Consider the following 16894-nt stretch of genomic DNA (forward strand, 5'->3'; position numbering starts at 1 on the left):
TGTTACCAAGTGCCCAAATTTTGATCATATGACCATGAGAATGCTGCAACAGTCATAAGTGTAAAAAACTGTCATAAATCACTTTTTCAGAGCTGTTGTAACTTTGAACAATCACTAAACAATGGTTATAAACTGACTACCTGTACTCATTTGTTACCAAACACAATTTTATTCTCTAAAATGTCTTTTGATTGTAAAAATAAACCAGTAAATATTATCAGATAAAAATTCAGAATAACCAGATACAGTTGAAATGAATGAAAAGGAATGCACTGCATTTAAATATTTACTAACATCAGTGTGCAAAATACATACATATATACACACCCCATGTTAGCTTCCTATAGATTAGAAAACAGAGCAAGATGAATGATCTTTAGTTTATATATAGATCTATACTATCTATACCGGAGTCTCATTATTTTCTGAAGTCAACTGTTTCTATTTTGTTTTTAAAATACAATTGTTACTTATATAGATGAATACAAAATAATTATTAGAAATAGAATGGGTTCAAGTGCCACATGATTAAAAAGTTTATGTAAACAGTATGAGTCTCTTGAATTTTTTGAATTACAGATTTGAAAAGGTAGTTAAACATTCTTCTCCTTAGGACAGGGGTCTTCAAACTTGCCTGGCTAAGGAATTCTGGGAGTTGAAGTCCATAAGTCATAAAAGGGCCAAGTTTGAAGACCTCTGCCCTAGGATATGCTCATACTGAACTAAATAAGGATACACTTCTAATAGGAAAAACCTTCTATGCAAAGTTTCTCCCATGGCAATGATTCTGAATGGATTAAAACAAGGTTTGATTGACTTCATCTGAATAATTGGACTTGTACCCACCATAATCAAACACTTATTTCAGGATATAAAATATAACTACAATTTAAAAAGTCTGTGGTAAAACTCTAATCCATACAATATGAACCCCAATGAAAAGATGGAACAAAAAAAAGATAAATCATACAGTAATAAACATTGGAAATGCTACGACAAAGAAGGAAAAGTTTAACACACATGGTAAAGATATAAAAAGCTCCATAGTACCTGAAAAGATATACATATTATTCAGAAAGTGTGAAAATCATTATAATTCCAGAATATATTAACAAAAAGCAGCATCGTTTACTCATACATGCTTGCTATACTGAGAATACATTTAGCCAATCTTGGATAAAAAACACAAGTCTGACAATATCCAACAAGGAGCTTAAACCTGGAAAATATGCAGCAATGGCAAAATCAATAGCATATACTCACAATAAAAATTTAATCAAATTCAAGCAAGGATTCCCATGTATACAATTTATTATGATGCAAGGAAAATATAAACTCTTCTAATATATTCTGTTTAAACAAGAAACTCTGATCTTTGGACTGGATAACAAACTTATCTTGGCTGTTTGAATTTTGGACTGGATTTTGACCTTTTGATTAAACCAGCTGACTCTATGGCTACTTGCGGGATCCCACAGTCACATAGTTGCATTTTATGATGGTTTTGCTGAAAAGTGGCAAAACCACGCTGCTACTGAACCACTGATTTGCTTAATGCCTATGGCATTTGCTTAACAATCATGGGTTTGCTTAACAACCATAGTGATTCACTTAATGACTACTGAAAAAATGGTTGAAAAATCAGATCGGTCTCATGAAATTATTTAAAAATAATACTTAAACACTAAAAGTCTACAACTGAGAATATTTTAACTGGTTTTTAATGTTTATATATCCTACAATTGTAGTATAAATGTTTCTATCATATAGAATGCTTTTAGAGGTATTCTAGATTTTTCTTCTTTCTAACCTTTGATGGAGTGATTAAATAGCTCATTTCCTTTTCCTAAAGCAACTATAATATGTCTGAAAAAAATGAAATATTCTTTTTTCGCCATTTATATTTCTGATAGGAAAGTAGCTGTGACAAAAGCTACAGTCATGTGAAAAAGAAAGTACACCCTCTTTGAGTTCTATGATTTTATGTATCAGGACATAGTAAAAATTATCTGATCCTTAGCAGTTCTTAAAAGTAGGAAAATACAACCTCAGATTAACAACGCATATGACATATCATCATTTATTTTACAAAAAGGCCAAAATGGAGAAACCCTGTGTGAAAAACTAAGTATACCCTTACAGCTTCCATAGGTTTGAAGAGGCTAAGTAGCAGCCAGATGCTGGTAATCAGATGCTCTTGATCAAAGATAATCAAACAACAAATCAGCGAACACCTAGAGGCAAACAAAGTCATTAATAAAAGCCAACATGGGTTTGTCAAAAACAGATCATGCCACACAAATCTTATTGCATTCTTTGACCAAGTGACAAAATTAGTGGATCAGAGGAATGCTGTGGATATAATTTACTTGGATTTCAGCAAGGCATTTGATAAAGTAGATCACAACCTACTACTCGACAAGATAGAAAAATGTGGGGTAGACAACATCACCACCAGATGGATCCGTAGCTAGCTGACCGGCTGTACTCAGCAAGTGGTCTACATGGAGGGAAGTGTGTAGTGAGGTGCCCCAGGGCTCTGTTCTGGGCCCAATGCTCTTCAACATCTTAATCAGCGATTTGGACGAGGGGATAGATGAGGAACTCATCAAATTTGCAGATGACACCAAGCTGTCAGGAATAGCCAACACTCCAGGCTTAAGATACAGAAGGATCTAGACAGACTTGAACACTGGGCACTATGTAACAAAATGAAATTCAATGGTGAAAAAAGCAAGGTACTACATTTAGGCAAGAAAAACCAAATGTACAGGTGTAGTATAGGGGGTACCTTGCTCAATAGTAGTAACTGTGAGAGGGACCTCAGAGTTCTAGTGGACAATCACTTAAATATGAACCAGCAGTGTGCTGCAGCTGCCAAAAAAGCCAACACAGTGCTAGGCTGCATTAACAGAGGGATAGAATCAAGATCACGTGAAGTGTTAATACCAATGCCTTGGTAAGGCCACACTTGGAATACTGCATCCAGTTTTGGTCACCGTGATGTAAAAAAGATGTTGAGACTCTAGAAAGAGTACAGAGAAGAGCAACAAAGATGATTAGGGGACTGGAGGCTAAAACATATAAGGAACGGCTGCTGGAATTGGGTATGTCTAGTTTAATGAAGAGAAGGACGAGGGGGGACATGATAGCAGTGTTCCAATATCTCAGGGGATGCCACAAAGAAGAGGGAGTCAAGCTATTTTTCAAAGCGCCTGAAGGCAGGATACGAAGCAACGGATGGAAACTAATCAAGGAGAGAAGCAAGTTTTCCTAAGGGAAAACTTCCTGACAGTTAGAACAATTAACCAGTGGAACAACTTGCCTCCAGAAGCGGTGAATGCTCCAACACTGGAAGTTTTTAAGAAGAGACTGGACAGCCATTTGTCCAAAATTATATAGGGTTTCCTGCCTGAGCAGGGGGTTGGACTAGATGACCTCCAAGGTCCCTTCCAACTTTATTATTATTATTAACTGATCAACAGCAAGTGTGACTACTCTCTATAAAAGCTGACATTTTAGGTGTTTCCTGATCTCCAACATTGAGGTGTGTATTAACACAATGCCAAAGAGGAAAGATATCAGCAATGATCTTAGACAGTGGTGGGATTCAGCCAGTTCGCATCACTTCGGCAGAACCGGTAGCTATTTTTTTGTTGCCCAGGCCCCAAATGGACTTCCGGAAGCGGCATCCACAGAGAACGGGTTGTTCACATATTTGAATCCCACCACAGATGTTAGAAAAGCATTTGTTGCTGTCCATCAATCTGGAAAAGATTTTAAGACTATTGCCAAACAATTTAAAGTCCATCATTCTACAATGAAGATTATTCACAAATCCTCCACTGGATTAGGCCCCTGCGTCCCCTGGTCCTGTCCCCTTCCACTGATAGCATGATGTAATATGTTATGTGTTGTTCATCAGAGGTTGTATTTACTTTTAAAAACTACTAAGGATCAGATGATTTTTACTGTGTCCTAATAGGTAAAACCACAGAAGTCAAAAGAGAATGTATTTTCTTTTTCACATGACTATATATTAAGAAATTGATATTATTTATAAAGCAAAATTTTAAACTCTGCAGGAAAGAACTGATCAACATTATATGTCAGAATAGCCAAAACTACAATAAATGTTATTATTTGAATATCAAAAGCTATTAGCACTAACTGGAATACATACCATTTATGGAATCAGTTTGACAACAGCGTTTATAATTTTATATCATTATTGTTGTGTCTTATTGTGCTACAAGCAGACTGATTCTACTAATTCATGCAATTATTTCTAACCTAATCACAAATCCTATAAAAATAAAGGGATAGCACAAGTAGCTGATCTAATCAAAAGCAATTCCAATGTTCTATCATCCCAAAGTATAGGCTTATGTTGTTTTATATGTTGATTCATAATCCAGCCAAGCAATAAACTCACAAATCACAATTAAACAAGGTGTAACAGGAGGTCAGAAGAAGATTCAACAACATAATAATTCACCTAAATGACATGCTCCAACCTGCATTTATAGATCCAATTTTTAATACATTTTATATATCAATGTCCTCAACACTGCATAATATCATGTAAGTGACTGCTGCCTGATAAGCCTTTATTTTTGTGATTTAAGCCTTTCAGAGCAAATTTATGTTAAATCACACATATTGTGAAAATCTTGGTTCTACTCATTTAATTTGATGATCAGATGAAGTATCACAAATGTTTACACTAAGACAAATATTTCTCTTCCCTCAAGAACCATCAGTTCCAAAAGGCAAAGAAGACAGGAGCATTTACAGGTGACAACCAGAAATATTCCACCAAACTATACTGCATGTAGCCCATGATTAGCCCAAAGACCACATCTGTTACATTATGTCTGCCAAGCATGACCCTAGAGATTCCCACTATGAAGGTCCAAAGTACAACCAGCACTCTCAGAGGGATTGCAAGTACAAGATGATGTAGTATAAATCTGCACACCATGGCGGCTCTGGTAGCATGGCCTGAAGGAAAGGAATATTTGTCCACAGAGACAGTGGCAAACATGTCCATCTTGTTGTAGACTGGGCGCCTTCGTTTCACCAGTCCTTTTACTGCTGCCACCAAAACTAGATCAAGAATCAGAGCTGTGAGATAAGGCAGAGAAACAACTTTCAGGTATTTTAAAGAGCAACGCTATAAATTACAAAGCTTCAAACCCAACAAATATAGTATTGCTTGTAAATTCACTTTTCAGATGAGTAGAAGTAGTGTATACCTTTTTTTAATGAAAATTATCAGCACTTTTGATCAGTGACGTCATCAAAGTAAACAAACCCACATGCTGATTACGTCAACAGGTCATGGCCCTAAATGGAAGTGACGTGCTCAGCCCCCACCCTCCGGATGTGACGTTTTGGCCTAATCCCATCAAGATTGGCAGTCAATTCTCTGGGTACATGATTAGGTTAACCCTAGACTAATTCTATGTACATTCAAAACCAAAAAGAGCTAAGTAAAGTGAATAATTAGCAGAGGCCTGTGTTTTTGGGAAACAAGCCCTACTTTGGGGAGCTGGTTTGCTTGTGACTGCGGACATGATTTGTGGGGCACAGGCGGGTCAGAGTATTATAAAATAGCGTGTTATAGTCCTTTATCTTCTTGATTCTGATAGTTGTGTGCAGGCCTGCCCGCACAAACTCCCCTGTCCCTTGCAATGACACGCCCTTGAGCGTTGCACATGCCCAGATCACAGGGAGCATGACATGCCCGGGCATGTCCCTGCCCCGCACAAACTCCCCTGCCCCTTGCAATAACACGCCCTTGAGCATTGCGCATGCCCAGATCACGGGGAGCATGACATGCCCGGGCATGTCCCAAACAAGGCCTAACCCCCCTTTTTTACTAGCAGACAGACAGAAACACACATGCCCGGAATTGCGGTCCTGACATGCCAGAACAAGTTTTAAAACCCTACTGCAAGGCTGCTTGCCTCTTGTGAGCCTGGTTGGCTGCTTTCCTCTTGTGAGCATTTTAATTTCTGTTAATATTCCTTGTCTTTTGCTATAGGGGGGAGGGGGGCAGAATAAATTTTATTCAGGGTGCAAATGGCAAAATATGTGTCTTTAGATTTTTTACAAAGGTAAAAACCAGCTGTGGGTTTTAAAAGGGGCTGTGGTTTGTTTGTTTTTTCCCCTGCATTCAAGGAAATGCTTTTAAAGCCACCTAGAAATAAAAACCTTTTAGAAAAAATACTTTTTAGAAAAAAGGAGTTAAATGCAGGCTCTGGCTGCCTTTCAGGGGGCTTCTTTTCCCCCAGCTTTTGAGGCACTGATTTTTAAAACTCCACAAAAATTAAAAGCATCGTTAGGCTAGAATGATTAGAAATAAAAAGCCTTTTTTATTTCAAAGCTCCCCAAAGTAGGGCTTGTTTCCCAAAAACACAGGCCTCTACTAATTATTCACTTTACTTAGCTCTTTTTGGTTTTGAATGTACATAGAATTAATCTCCCCTTTATGGATTACTGCCTTGTCATGGCGAAGGGGCTTGCGTAACTCAATGAAGCTATAAGCTATGCCGTGTAGGGCCACCCAAGACGGACAGGTTATAGCAGAGAGTTCTGACAAAATGTGATCCACTGGAGAAGGAAATGGCAAACCACTCCAGTATCTTTGCCACGAAAACCCCATGAACAGTACTAAAAGGAAAAAAGATATGACGCTGTAAGATGAGCCCCTCAGGTCGGAAGGTGTCCAATATGCTACTGGGGAAGAGCAGAGGGCTAGTACTAGTAGCGCCAGAAAGAATGAAGCGACTGGGCCAAAGCCGAAAGGACGCTCAGCTGTGGATATATCTGGTGGTGAAAGGAAAGTCCAATGCTGTAAAGATTTTTTCTCCATAGGAACCTGGAATGTAAGATCCATGAATCAAGGCAAGCTAGACGTAGTCAAAAAAGAGATGACAAGACTGAACATTGACATCTTAGGAATCAGCAAACTAAAATGGACAGGAATGGGTGAATTTAACTCAGATGACCATCAGGTATACTACTATGGGCAAGAATCCCTCAGAAGAAATGGAGTAGCCTTCATAGTCAATAAAAGAATAGGAAAAGCAATACTGGGATACAATCCCCAAAATGACAGAATGATCTCAATTCGAATCCAAGGCAAACCATTCAGTATCACAATAGTCCAAATCTATGCCCCAACCACTGGTGCTGAAGAGGATGAAATTGACCGGTTCTATGAAGCCCTACAGCACCTTATAGAATTAACACCAAAAAATGATGTCCTTATCATCATGGGGGATTGGAATGCTAAGGTAGGAAGCCAAAAGATAACCGGAATAACAGGCAAGTTTGGCCTTGGAGTACAAAATGAAGCAGGGCACAGGCTAATAGAATTTTGTCAAGAGAATACGATGGTTATAAGAAACACTCTTTTCCAACAACCCAAGAGATGGGTCTACACATGGACATCACCAGACGGTCAGCATAGAAATCAGATTGACTATGTGCTTTGCAGCCAAAGATGGAGAAGCTCTATACAGTCAGTAAAAACAAGACCAGGAGCTGACTGTGGCTCAGATCATGAGCTTCTCATTGCAAAATTTAGGCTTAAATTGAAAAAAGTAGGGAACAGCACTAGGCCACTCAGGTATGAACTAAATCATATTCCTGATGAATATACAGTAGAGGTGACAAATAGATTTAAGGAACTGGATCTGATAGACAGAGTGCCTGAAGAACTATGGATGGAAGTTTGCAACATTGTACAAGAGGTAGCAACTAAAACCATCCCAAAGAAAAAGAAATGCAAGAAAGCAAAATGGCTGTCTGAGGAAGCTTTGCAAATAGCTGAGGAAAGAAGGGAAGCAAAAGGCAAGGAGAAAGAGAAAGATACACCCAATTGAATGCAGAATTCCAGAGAGTAGCTAGAAGAGATAAGAATGCCTTCTTAAATGAACAGTGCAAAGAAATAGAAGAAAACAACAGAATAGGGAGGACCAGAGATCTCTTCAAGAAAATGGGAGATATGAAGGGAACGTTTCATGCAAAGATGGGCATGATAAAGGACCAAAATGGCAGAGACCTAACAGAGTCAGAAGAGATTAAGAAGAGATGGCAAAACTACACAGAAGAACTATACAAGAATGAGCTTAACATCCCAGATAACCACAATGAGATGGTCACTGACCTTGAACCAGACATCCTAGAATGTGAAGTGAAATGGGCCTTAGAAAATCTGAGCGACAACAAAGCTAGTGGAGGTGACAGTATTCCAGCTGAGCTATTCAAAATCGTAAAAGACGATGCAATAAAAGTGCTACACTCAATTTGCCAGCAAATTTGGAAAACTCAACAGTGGCCACAGGATTGGAAAAGGTCAGTTTACATTCCAATTCCAAAGAAAGGCAATGCCAAAGAATGTTCAAACTATCACACCATTGCACTCATTTCACATGCAAGTAAAGTTATGCTTAAAATCCTACAAGCTAGACTCCAGCAGTATGTGGATCGAGAACTACCAGAAGTACAGGCAGGATTTCGAAGAGGCAGAGGAAATAGAGATCAAATTGCCAACATACGCTGGATCATGGAGAAAGCTAGGGAGTTCCAGAAAAACATCTACTTCTGCTTCATTGACTATGCAAAAGCCTTTGATTGTGTGGATCACAACAAATTGTGGCAAGTTCTTAAAGAGATGGGAGTACCAGACCATATCATTTGTCTCTTGAGAAACCTATATGCGGGTCAAGAAGCAACAGTGAGAACCGAACACGGAACCACTGATTGGTTCAAAATTGGAAAAGGAGTCCGGCAAGGCTGTATACTGTCGCCCTGCCTATTTAACTTATATGCAGAGAACATCATGAGAAAGGCAGGGCTAGATGAATCAAAAGTTGGAATTAAGATTGCCGGGAGAAATATCAACAACCTAAGATATGCAGAGGATACCACTCTAATGGCAGAAAGTGAAGAGGAACTAAAGAGCCTCTTGATGCGGGTGAGGAAGGAGAGTGCAAAAGTTGGCTTGAAACTCAACATTAAGAAAACCAAAATCATGGCATCCGCCCTCTCAATTCCTGCAAATAGATGGGGAAGAAATGGAGGTAGTGACAGATTTTATTTTTCTGGGCTCCAAGATCACCTCAGATGGGGACTGCAGCCAAGAAATTAAAAGATGCTTGCTCCTGGGGAGGAAAGCTATGGCAAATCTAGACAGCATTCTAAAAAGCAGAGACATCACCCTGACAACAAAAGTGCGTATAGTCCAGGCCATGGTTTTCCCAGTTGCAATTTATGGCTGTGAAAGTTGGACCATAAGAAAGGCTGAGCACAAAAGAATTGAGGCCTTTGAACTATGGTGCTGGAGAAGACTCCTGCGAGTCCCTTGGACTGCAAGGAGTTCAAACCGGTCAGTCCTAGAAGAGATCAACCCCGACTGCTCTTTAGAAGGCCAGATCCTGAAGTTGAAACTCAAGTACTTTGGCCACCTAATGAGAAGGAAGGATTCACTGGAGAAGAGCCTAATGCTGGGAAAGATTGAGGGCAATAGAAGAAAGGGACGACAGAGAATGAGATGGCTGGATGGAGTCACTGAAGCAGTAGGTGTGAATTTGAATGGACTCCAGAAGATGGTAGAGGACAGGAAGACCTGGAGGAACGTTGTCCATGGGGTCGTGATGGGTCAGACACGACTTCGCAGTTAACAACAACAAGAATTAATCTCAGGTTAACCTAATCATGTACCCAGAGGATTGACTGCCAATCTTGATGGGATTAGGCCAAAACGTCACATCTGGAGGGTGGGGGCTGAGCACGTCACTTCCGTTTAAGGCCATGACCTGTTGACGTAATTAGCACATGGGTTTGTTTACTTTGATGACGTCACTGATCAAAAGTGCTGATAATTTTCATTAAAAAAGGTATACACTACTTCTACTCAGATGTAAAAACATTCAAATTATATTTGAATTTTAGGTTGATTATAGGTTTTAGTGAAGTCTGTTCAAATAATAGGAGTCAGTGTGGCTTTTGCAGCAGCATTGTAGGCTTAAATCATATAATAACTATGGCTCTCCAAACCTGAGAAATTACACTTCTCAATATTCTGACCCAGGAACCTTATGCATATTTCCACATATAGGTCCACTTCACAATGCTCATTTGTCCAGGTACCTCTGGACTGTCATTATGTCTATAAAGAGAAAATGCTGGGTCTTATCACAACCCAGATGCCTGCAAAGTGCCTGCTGATGTTGTGTTCTAGCCAGTAAGCCACCATTTCCCACACTAGCTATAATTGAAATACAACATAAGAATTTCTTTTAACTATAGGTAATCCTCGGCTTATGACTACAATTGAGCCCATAATTTCTGTTGCTAAGTAAGACATTTGTTGTATGTTTTGCCCCATTTTATGACCTTTCTTGCCACAATTAAGTGAATCACTGCAGTTGTTAAATTAGTAACACAGTTGTTAAGGGAATCTTTATCATTGATTTTGCTTATCAGAGGGTTACAAAAGATGATCACAAGATCCCAGGACACTGCAACTGTCATAAATACGAACCAGTTGCCAAGCATCAGAATTTTGATCAGGTAACCATGAGGATATTGCAATGATTGTGTGAAAAACGGTCATGTCACTTTTTACTGTTGTAAGTCAAGGATTGCCTGTATTAATAGGCTGCTTCTTCGCATCTGTCTCCCATAGCTTTTTTCTAATGTTGGAATCAAATGCTACCATCACCAGCTCCTCATGTCATGGCAGCCTTGGAAAGTAAATTCTGTTGCTGTTGCTGCTAGTTAAACTCTGGTAAGTATCTTATTTATTTATTTATTTATGAGACTTATATACCGCTTTAAGTGCAAGCACTCTCTAAGTGGTGTACACCAGTAAGCAATGTATGTATGTGTGTGTATGTATGTATGTATGTATGTATGTATGTATGTATGTATATATATATATATATATATATATATATATCATTGCCCCCAACAATCTGGGTCCTCATTTTACCTACCCCGGAAGGATGGAAGGCTGAGTCAACCTTGAGCCGGTGAGATTGAACCGCTGACCTGCTGAACACAGTCAGCTAAAGTGGCCTGCAGTACTGCACCCTAACTGCTGCGCCACCTCGGCTCTTGCAACATCATGCCTCTTCTCATTCAGCTCAACCATTTTGAGGGCAGCAGGCCAGGAGGCAAAGCAGATTGTTACCTAATTTAGGTAAGCGCCCTAATTTCTACTCAGTTTCAGAGGACTTTTTAGGTTAAAAACTGTACATTACACAGTTCAAAAGCTTGAGATGTAGCCCATTTCTGAAAATGTACAAAAAGATTCTGAATGTTTTACAAAATACTAATAGTACCATAATTTTGGTGTCTGTTGAATTTGGAGTAAAAAATGTCCTACAATCCATAATTTAGGGAGATTCCTAACTCAGCTCCAACACTTTTCTAAATCTGTAATTACCGTTAGAGTCTTGTCATTATCCTGTTGTGCTTTCCAAAGACAATGATTGATTGACAATTCACAGCACACTTTCAACAGTATGTGTCACTGCACTATTCTGACTGAGGAAAAACAAAGTGAATGAAGTATGTTGTGTATAATATGGACCAAGGAATAAGCCATGAACATTAAAACTATTAATCAAGTCGAACACTATAGCATCTTTTGGAGAAATTGAAATAAGCAAACAAATCCTCAAGTAGCAGCTCCAAATCCCTTTTTCTATTTTCCTGTAGCAAACTTATTTTACAGCAAGATGGGAAGCCTGAAGTTCCTTAGCACAATAAAGATGATTTTTTAATCTTTTTAAATGAATGTATTCATGTGTATTTGAAACAAATTCCAATCTTTAATGGCCTTTCAAAAGCTGAAAAAAGTAAATAGCAAAGAATTATTAATGGCACATATTTACACAGTAGTTAAGCATGTCTTCAAGTGTGAAGAGATACTATTATTATATGTACTGTACATTCTTGCCCTAGCATGTGCACATGGGTTAAGGAAAAACTCCAAATTCCAGTTTTTTATACCATGGCCCAGAAGTAAATAAACTTGTCAGTAAGGACCTGAGGATTTAGAGGAGAAAAGCAGTTTAGTCCAATATCTGAAAATATATATCGAGGCACTATAGTCGACCTTACTGTCAGTGCCATGATGGAAGATCACAATTGAACACAACACAGGATTTGGAATAGGATCTGAGGAATTTAATACTTACCCTTGTAAAATACTTATTAGGGCCTACATATGCATCAAATAACATTTGTGTCCAAACATGGGCTGAATATACTCAAAGCGCAGCAAGACTATACAATGGCCCTTTGGCAAAACAGAATATTTAGAGGGCTCTGGCGACTCTGAGCTTTTTGTATTACATATTCCATGCGTAGCCTGCATATTGTTATGGCACAAAATATTATTTTAAGATACTTAAATTACTTGATCTGCTCTATTGGATGATTATTTAATTTCCAGACATGCATTTTAGGGCATTTTGTAAACACCAGTACTTTGGTTCTATTTTAATTAATTTCTAGGGCTTCTGTATTTCAGTGTTCAACTGAAGTACACAATTCTGTTTTTAACCCAGCATTGGGAGAAGAATATTACATCATATCCATATAAAAGAATTTCCATTATTATGGAAACTATCTACAAAGAAAAACAAAGGACAGAAAAATGAAAATATTATTCTTATCCCTATCAATTCTCTGATATTATTCACATCTTGGTCCAATCATCATAAGAGAAAGAAACAACAAATACAAGGAACAAAACTCTACTGGGTAAGACAAAGAAGGCTCTTACCAAAGAGTAGATTAAGCAGCACCTCACGACCTGCTGAGGTGCCACTTCTGTAAAGCCCGTACAATGTACCAGTTAGCCAAGGAATTCCATGTCCTGACACCTCTATGACCATCATGAGAGGACGAACACTACCCCATGGGGAATTCTCTCCAGCACATATACCCAGTAGTTTAGAGGTCCACAAATCAACAGCCAAAAGAGAATGCAGGGCAATGCCCCAGAAAGAAGGATTGAGCTTCATACAGTCCTCTTCGGGTAAAGCCTGTTGAGGGCCAGTACTAGTAGGAGAGTCTTTATGATGAGACATATTTTCTGGGGATATTGGGCCTCTCTGATCTGGCAATGATAAGAACTCTAGCTTACTGCCATAAGCCCGTCTCTCACGAATGCTCCTTGGACTGTTTCTAGGACTTGGCATGATGGTGCTGATATAGCATCTGTGGAAGAAGGAAAAAAAGTTTGTTGCATCAAATGTTTCTATACCTAGAATCATACAGATGGAAGAGGCTATGTAAGCCATCAAGTCCAACCATATGCTCTATATAGGAATCCAAATTATGCTTGCTCTTGAATTCATCCAAAAAAGGGAAGCCCACACACTAAGCAATTGTTGAACTGCTAGCAAAGCTTCTTTTTCTAACATTTAGTATAATTGGTATCTGCCTTCTTATAACTTAAATTCATTATTCTATGACCTATAGACGTATAGAAATGAAAATGAAATATTTTCAAATATATGGACAGTTCCATTATAGGTGGTGCTCAATTAACAATCACTCATTCAGCAACCATTCAAACCTGCAAAGGAGCTGAACAAGTAGTATCTACGAACGGCCATTTGCAGCACCTCCAAAATTATATGATCATGATGTACGGTGCTCAGCAACCAGCCTAGATTACTGACTGTTGCAGCATCCCACAGTCACAATTTGCAAAATCACAATTTGCAACCTTCCCTTCTGGCTTCTGACAAGCAAAGTCAATGGGGAAACCAGGAAGTCAGAAGCTGCCGTCATATTGAGGTCCTTGTTTGATGACTTTCATGGTCCTTGCAACTGGGGACTGCTGGAAAAGTCATTGCTAAGCAGCATGGTCAAATGACTTCACACTTTATGACCACCTCAGTGATGAAATTGTGATCCCAATTACAATTATTAAGCAAGGACTGTCTGTTACTTTTTCTCAGGATCAAATACCAAGCTTCTCTATTTTCTCTACATAGGATATATTTTCCAGTCCCTAGATCATTTGTACTGCCTTTTTCTGAACCTGCCTTTGAATCTTTCTTAAAATATGTTGCCCAAAACTGGACACAACACTTGAGATAGAATCTAACAAAGGCAAAAAAACAACAACTGCTTCCCGTTTTGATATTATTTCAGTTGATGCAGTTCAAAATTGTATTTGACTGTTTTGACGCCACATTACACAACTGCCTTATATTCATTTCATTACTGCCTTCTTCAGTATTACTCTATTTCAGGGGTGTCAAACTGCCGGCCTGCGGGCTGGATGCATCATAGCAAAACCGCGCCCACCCCATTGCCGGCAATAGCAAAAAAGTCAAGATACGTTGTGATACGTCACGTGATGTTGCGAGTTTGACACCCCTGCTCTATTTATTTCACCCCATTGTATATCTTCCACACAGTTGATAGACATTTACACCATCTATTTATAAGTTATTAACCAAAAAAATCTGAAGAGCATATTTATTTTGAAGAAATTCTGAATTTATCTAAATATACTATTTTGTCACTTTATGCATTCTTTGTTAACATATGATTCTGGGTATTACCTTCTTGACATCACTCCAATAGTTACAGGTTGCCTATTTGTATTCCTATTTGTGACTTTTCTATCTTTCTATTTGTTTTATTTGTCCTTTTTGTTTTTGAATGTTTACTAAGCTTTTTACATGGCTTATTTCTACTGTCCTCCATTATTTTTTCCCTAACGGAGTAGTTCACAATTATGCTTCAAAATTCTCAGAAAATTTGAGCTTGTTTTTGCCCTTTAGTTTTTGTGCCATAGAATCCTACTTGTCATCGCTCTAAATATATTAAAATCTGCTATTTTAATAAAAGGTCCCCAAAATGTGTTTAATAATTATTCATTTTTAATTTTCCTTAAAATAAAAAATGTTAAAATTATATTGGTCTAATGTTCCTGCTATTTCTACTTGCTCAGCAAAATTATTCCTCTGTTGCTATTGAGTCAAAGATAACTGATACTCTTCTTCCTTTCTTCACATTTGAATGAAAATTATCAGCAAGATCAGGTTTTGACAGAATTTGTCATCCAACAGACATTGGGGTAATTAAGTCAGTTTAGTATAGGGGAGACTGTGAATTCTAGTCCTGACTTAAGCATGAAAGCCAGCTGGATGATTTTAGGCCAGTCACTCTGTCTCAGGCAAACCCACTTCATAACCCTAAAGCACCATATAGTTTCAAACTGGGTGTGTAGTGCCTGGTGAAATCTGAGATGACAGGCAAGGGAAGAACCTGATTTAATAGTTTTAGGGGATGATATATTTAGGCTCTGACCGACTCTGTGTGTGTGGATTTAAATATAAATTACCATATGGCGCAGATTAGTATTTATTGGTAATAAATATGCTCGATATTAAAACTTCATTACACAATCACATCTACATTTGTTTTTTGCTTGTTTGAATTGGTCCCTAAATTTATTACTTCACTATGAAAGCACTCTTGATGTAAACTATTTGAGGAGTGTATTAAATGAAAGCTTTTCTCTCCACTCAACAAACTGGAAGTTGTGTCTTAACAACCATCGGTAGGTATCAATTTTGCGAATTATAAATTTCAGCAATGTTAAATGCCAATATATGTTTAACAACAATATTTACGATTAATGTATATTACAGAAAACAGCTCGGCCTCTTGGGAACAGAGAACTTGGGAGCCTTCGAGAATGGTCGATTTAGGATTAGCGCCACACACATCCCAGGGATCCCAAGACAAAAAAATCATCGGATCGCATTTCCCAAGTAATTCCTTTCCTCGCCCGACCAAGGACTGCAGGTCCCGCACTTCTCTGTTTCAGCGATCGCCCTGTAGGAATTCACCCGCCCCAGTCGCCACGCGATACCTTCCGAACCCGCCACCCGGCTCAGATGACGCCGCCACGTGACTGCTCCCAACGCCCGCCCACTATCAACCCCCTGCAGCCGTTTTTTTGCCCCATATTACCAAGCGGCCTTTAACTCGGCGCGATCCTCCTCTGCTTCCCTTGTGCACAAAAAGAAGCCACGCCCGGACGCGTAGGAGACGTGAGAAGGCGTGCATATCCAACTACTTCCTTGTGTTGTATGGGTATGGAAGCTTTTAAGCGTTTGATCATTTGATCTTGCCTTTCTTCGAAAGTAATGGATATTCGAAGATTTCAAAAATAGAATTTACGGGCACTCCAGTGACAGTAAAAATGCGTTGTAATGTTTCAAAATCAAAATAGATACTTTTGTGTGTGTGTTTTCGGACAGCACTGGCTCCCTCGGCTAAGAAACGGAGATGAGCACGGCCTATCTATTTTAATTTTGAAACGTTACAGCGTATTTTTACTGTCATTTGGAGTGCCCGTAAATTCTATTTTCGAAAACTTTGATAGACTGGACACGGGACATCTTTACACAGTGCGCGCATCATCGCACTGATAGAATATTGTTAGCTCAGGATTGAACTGTGGTTGAAGACATATATCACTGTCTTGACACTGGTACCTGTGTTTTGAGCTGACAGAAAATATTTTCTATAAGGGTTTTGAAAGAAATGCTTTGAAATTAGAATGTCTTTGAATTCATTTATACATCACTTCGTTTTTCCCCTCTCCCAAAAAAACAAAACAAAACCACCACAGGAGGGCAGTCATTTTTATGGTAGCCCAAAAATCAGAAACTTAGTATCTTGTAAGTTTAATCTATTTTATAAGGCATGGGCTTTGAGACACAGCTGATAAACAGATGAAACTTATGAAAACATATTTTTAAAATAAAATTGGTTTTAAAAGTTAGGGGGTTGGACTAGAAAACCTTCAAGCTTTCTTCCAGCCCTGCAATTC

The 16894-nt window shown here is 38.6% G+C and overlaps 2 protein-coding genes across 5 annotated transcripts in view; one reads left to right on the forward strand and one right to left on the reverse strand.

The window, feature by feature from the left end:
* Positions 1-3351: 3351 nt before the first annotated feature.
* PLPP6 (phospholipid phosphatase 6) lies at positions 3352-16091 on the reverse strand. 4 transcript variants are annotated; one of them, XM_039325909.1, is made up of 3 exons: positions 16030-16091; positions 12812-13248; positions 3352-5127 (listed from the first exon to the last, which is right to left on the reverse strand). In XM_039325909.1, the coding sequence occupies exons 2-3, from the start codon at positions 13227-13229 to the stop codon at positions 4760-4762; spliced, it is 786 nt and encodes a 261-aa protein (XP_039181843.1). In that variant the 5' UTR covers positions 13230-13248; positions 16030-16091; the 3' UTR covers positions 3352-4759. The 4 variants fall into 4 exon arrangements, with proteins under 4 accessions (XP_039181843.1, XP_039181845.1, XP_039181842.1 ...); XM_039325911.1 differs by lacking the exon at positions 16030-16091 and adding an exon at positions 15929-15949; XM_039325908.1 differs by lacking the exon at positions 16030-16091 and adding an exon at positions 15703-15915.
* LOC120300205 overlaps positions 16044-16894 on the forward strand; it is a 111154-nt gene continuing 110303 nt past the window's right edge. The window contains exon 1 of the transcript XR_005554591.1: positions 16044-16152. The gene's annotated coding sequence lies outside the window, so the exon portion shown is untranslated. The remainder of the gene's footprint in view (positions 16153-16894) is intronic.

This window comes from Crotalus tigris, unplaced genomic scaffold, assembly GCF_016545835.1.
Source record: "Crotalus tigris isolate CLP2741 ecotype Arizona unplaced genomic scaffold, ASM1654583v1 scf7180000024339.11422700, whole genome shotgun sequence".
NCBI lineage: Eukaryota > Metazoa > Chordata > Lepidosauria > Squamata > Viperidae > Crotalus > Crotalus tigris.

Excerpts from the sequence above, each read along its gene's own strand:
- PLPP6 (XM_039325908.1), bottom strand. The coding sequence starts at position 15,782 with ATGTGTGTGGCGCTAATCCTAAATCGACCATTCTCGAAGGCTCCCAAG. Across the intron at positions 13,249-15,702 it reads AAGAGGCCGAGCTGTTTTCT|ATGCTATATCAGCACCATCA; the intron begins GTAATATACATT and ends CTTCTTCCACAG. Across the intron at positions 5,128-12,811 it reads GCTGCTTAATCTACTCTTTG|CTCTGATTCTTGATCTAGTT; the intron begins GTAAGAGCCTTC and ends CTTATCTCACAG.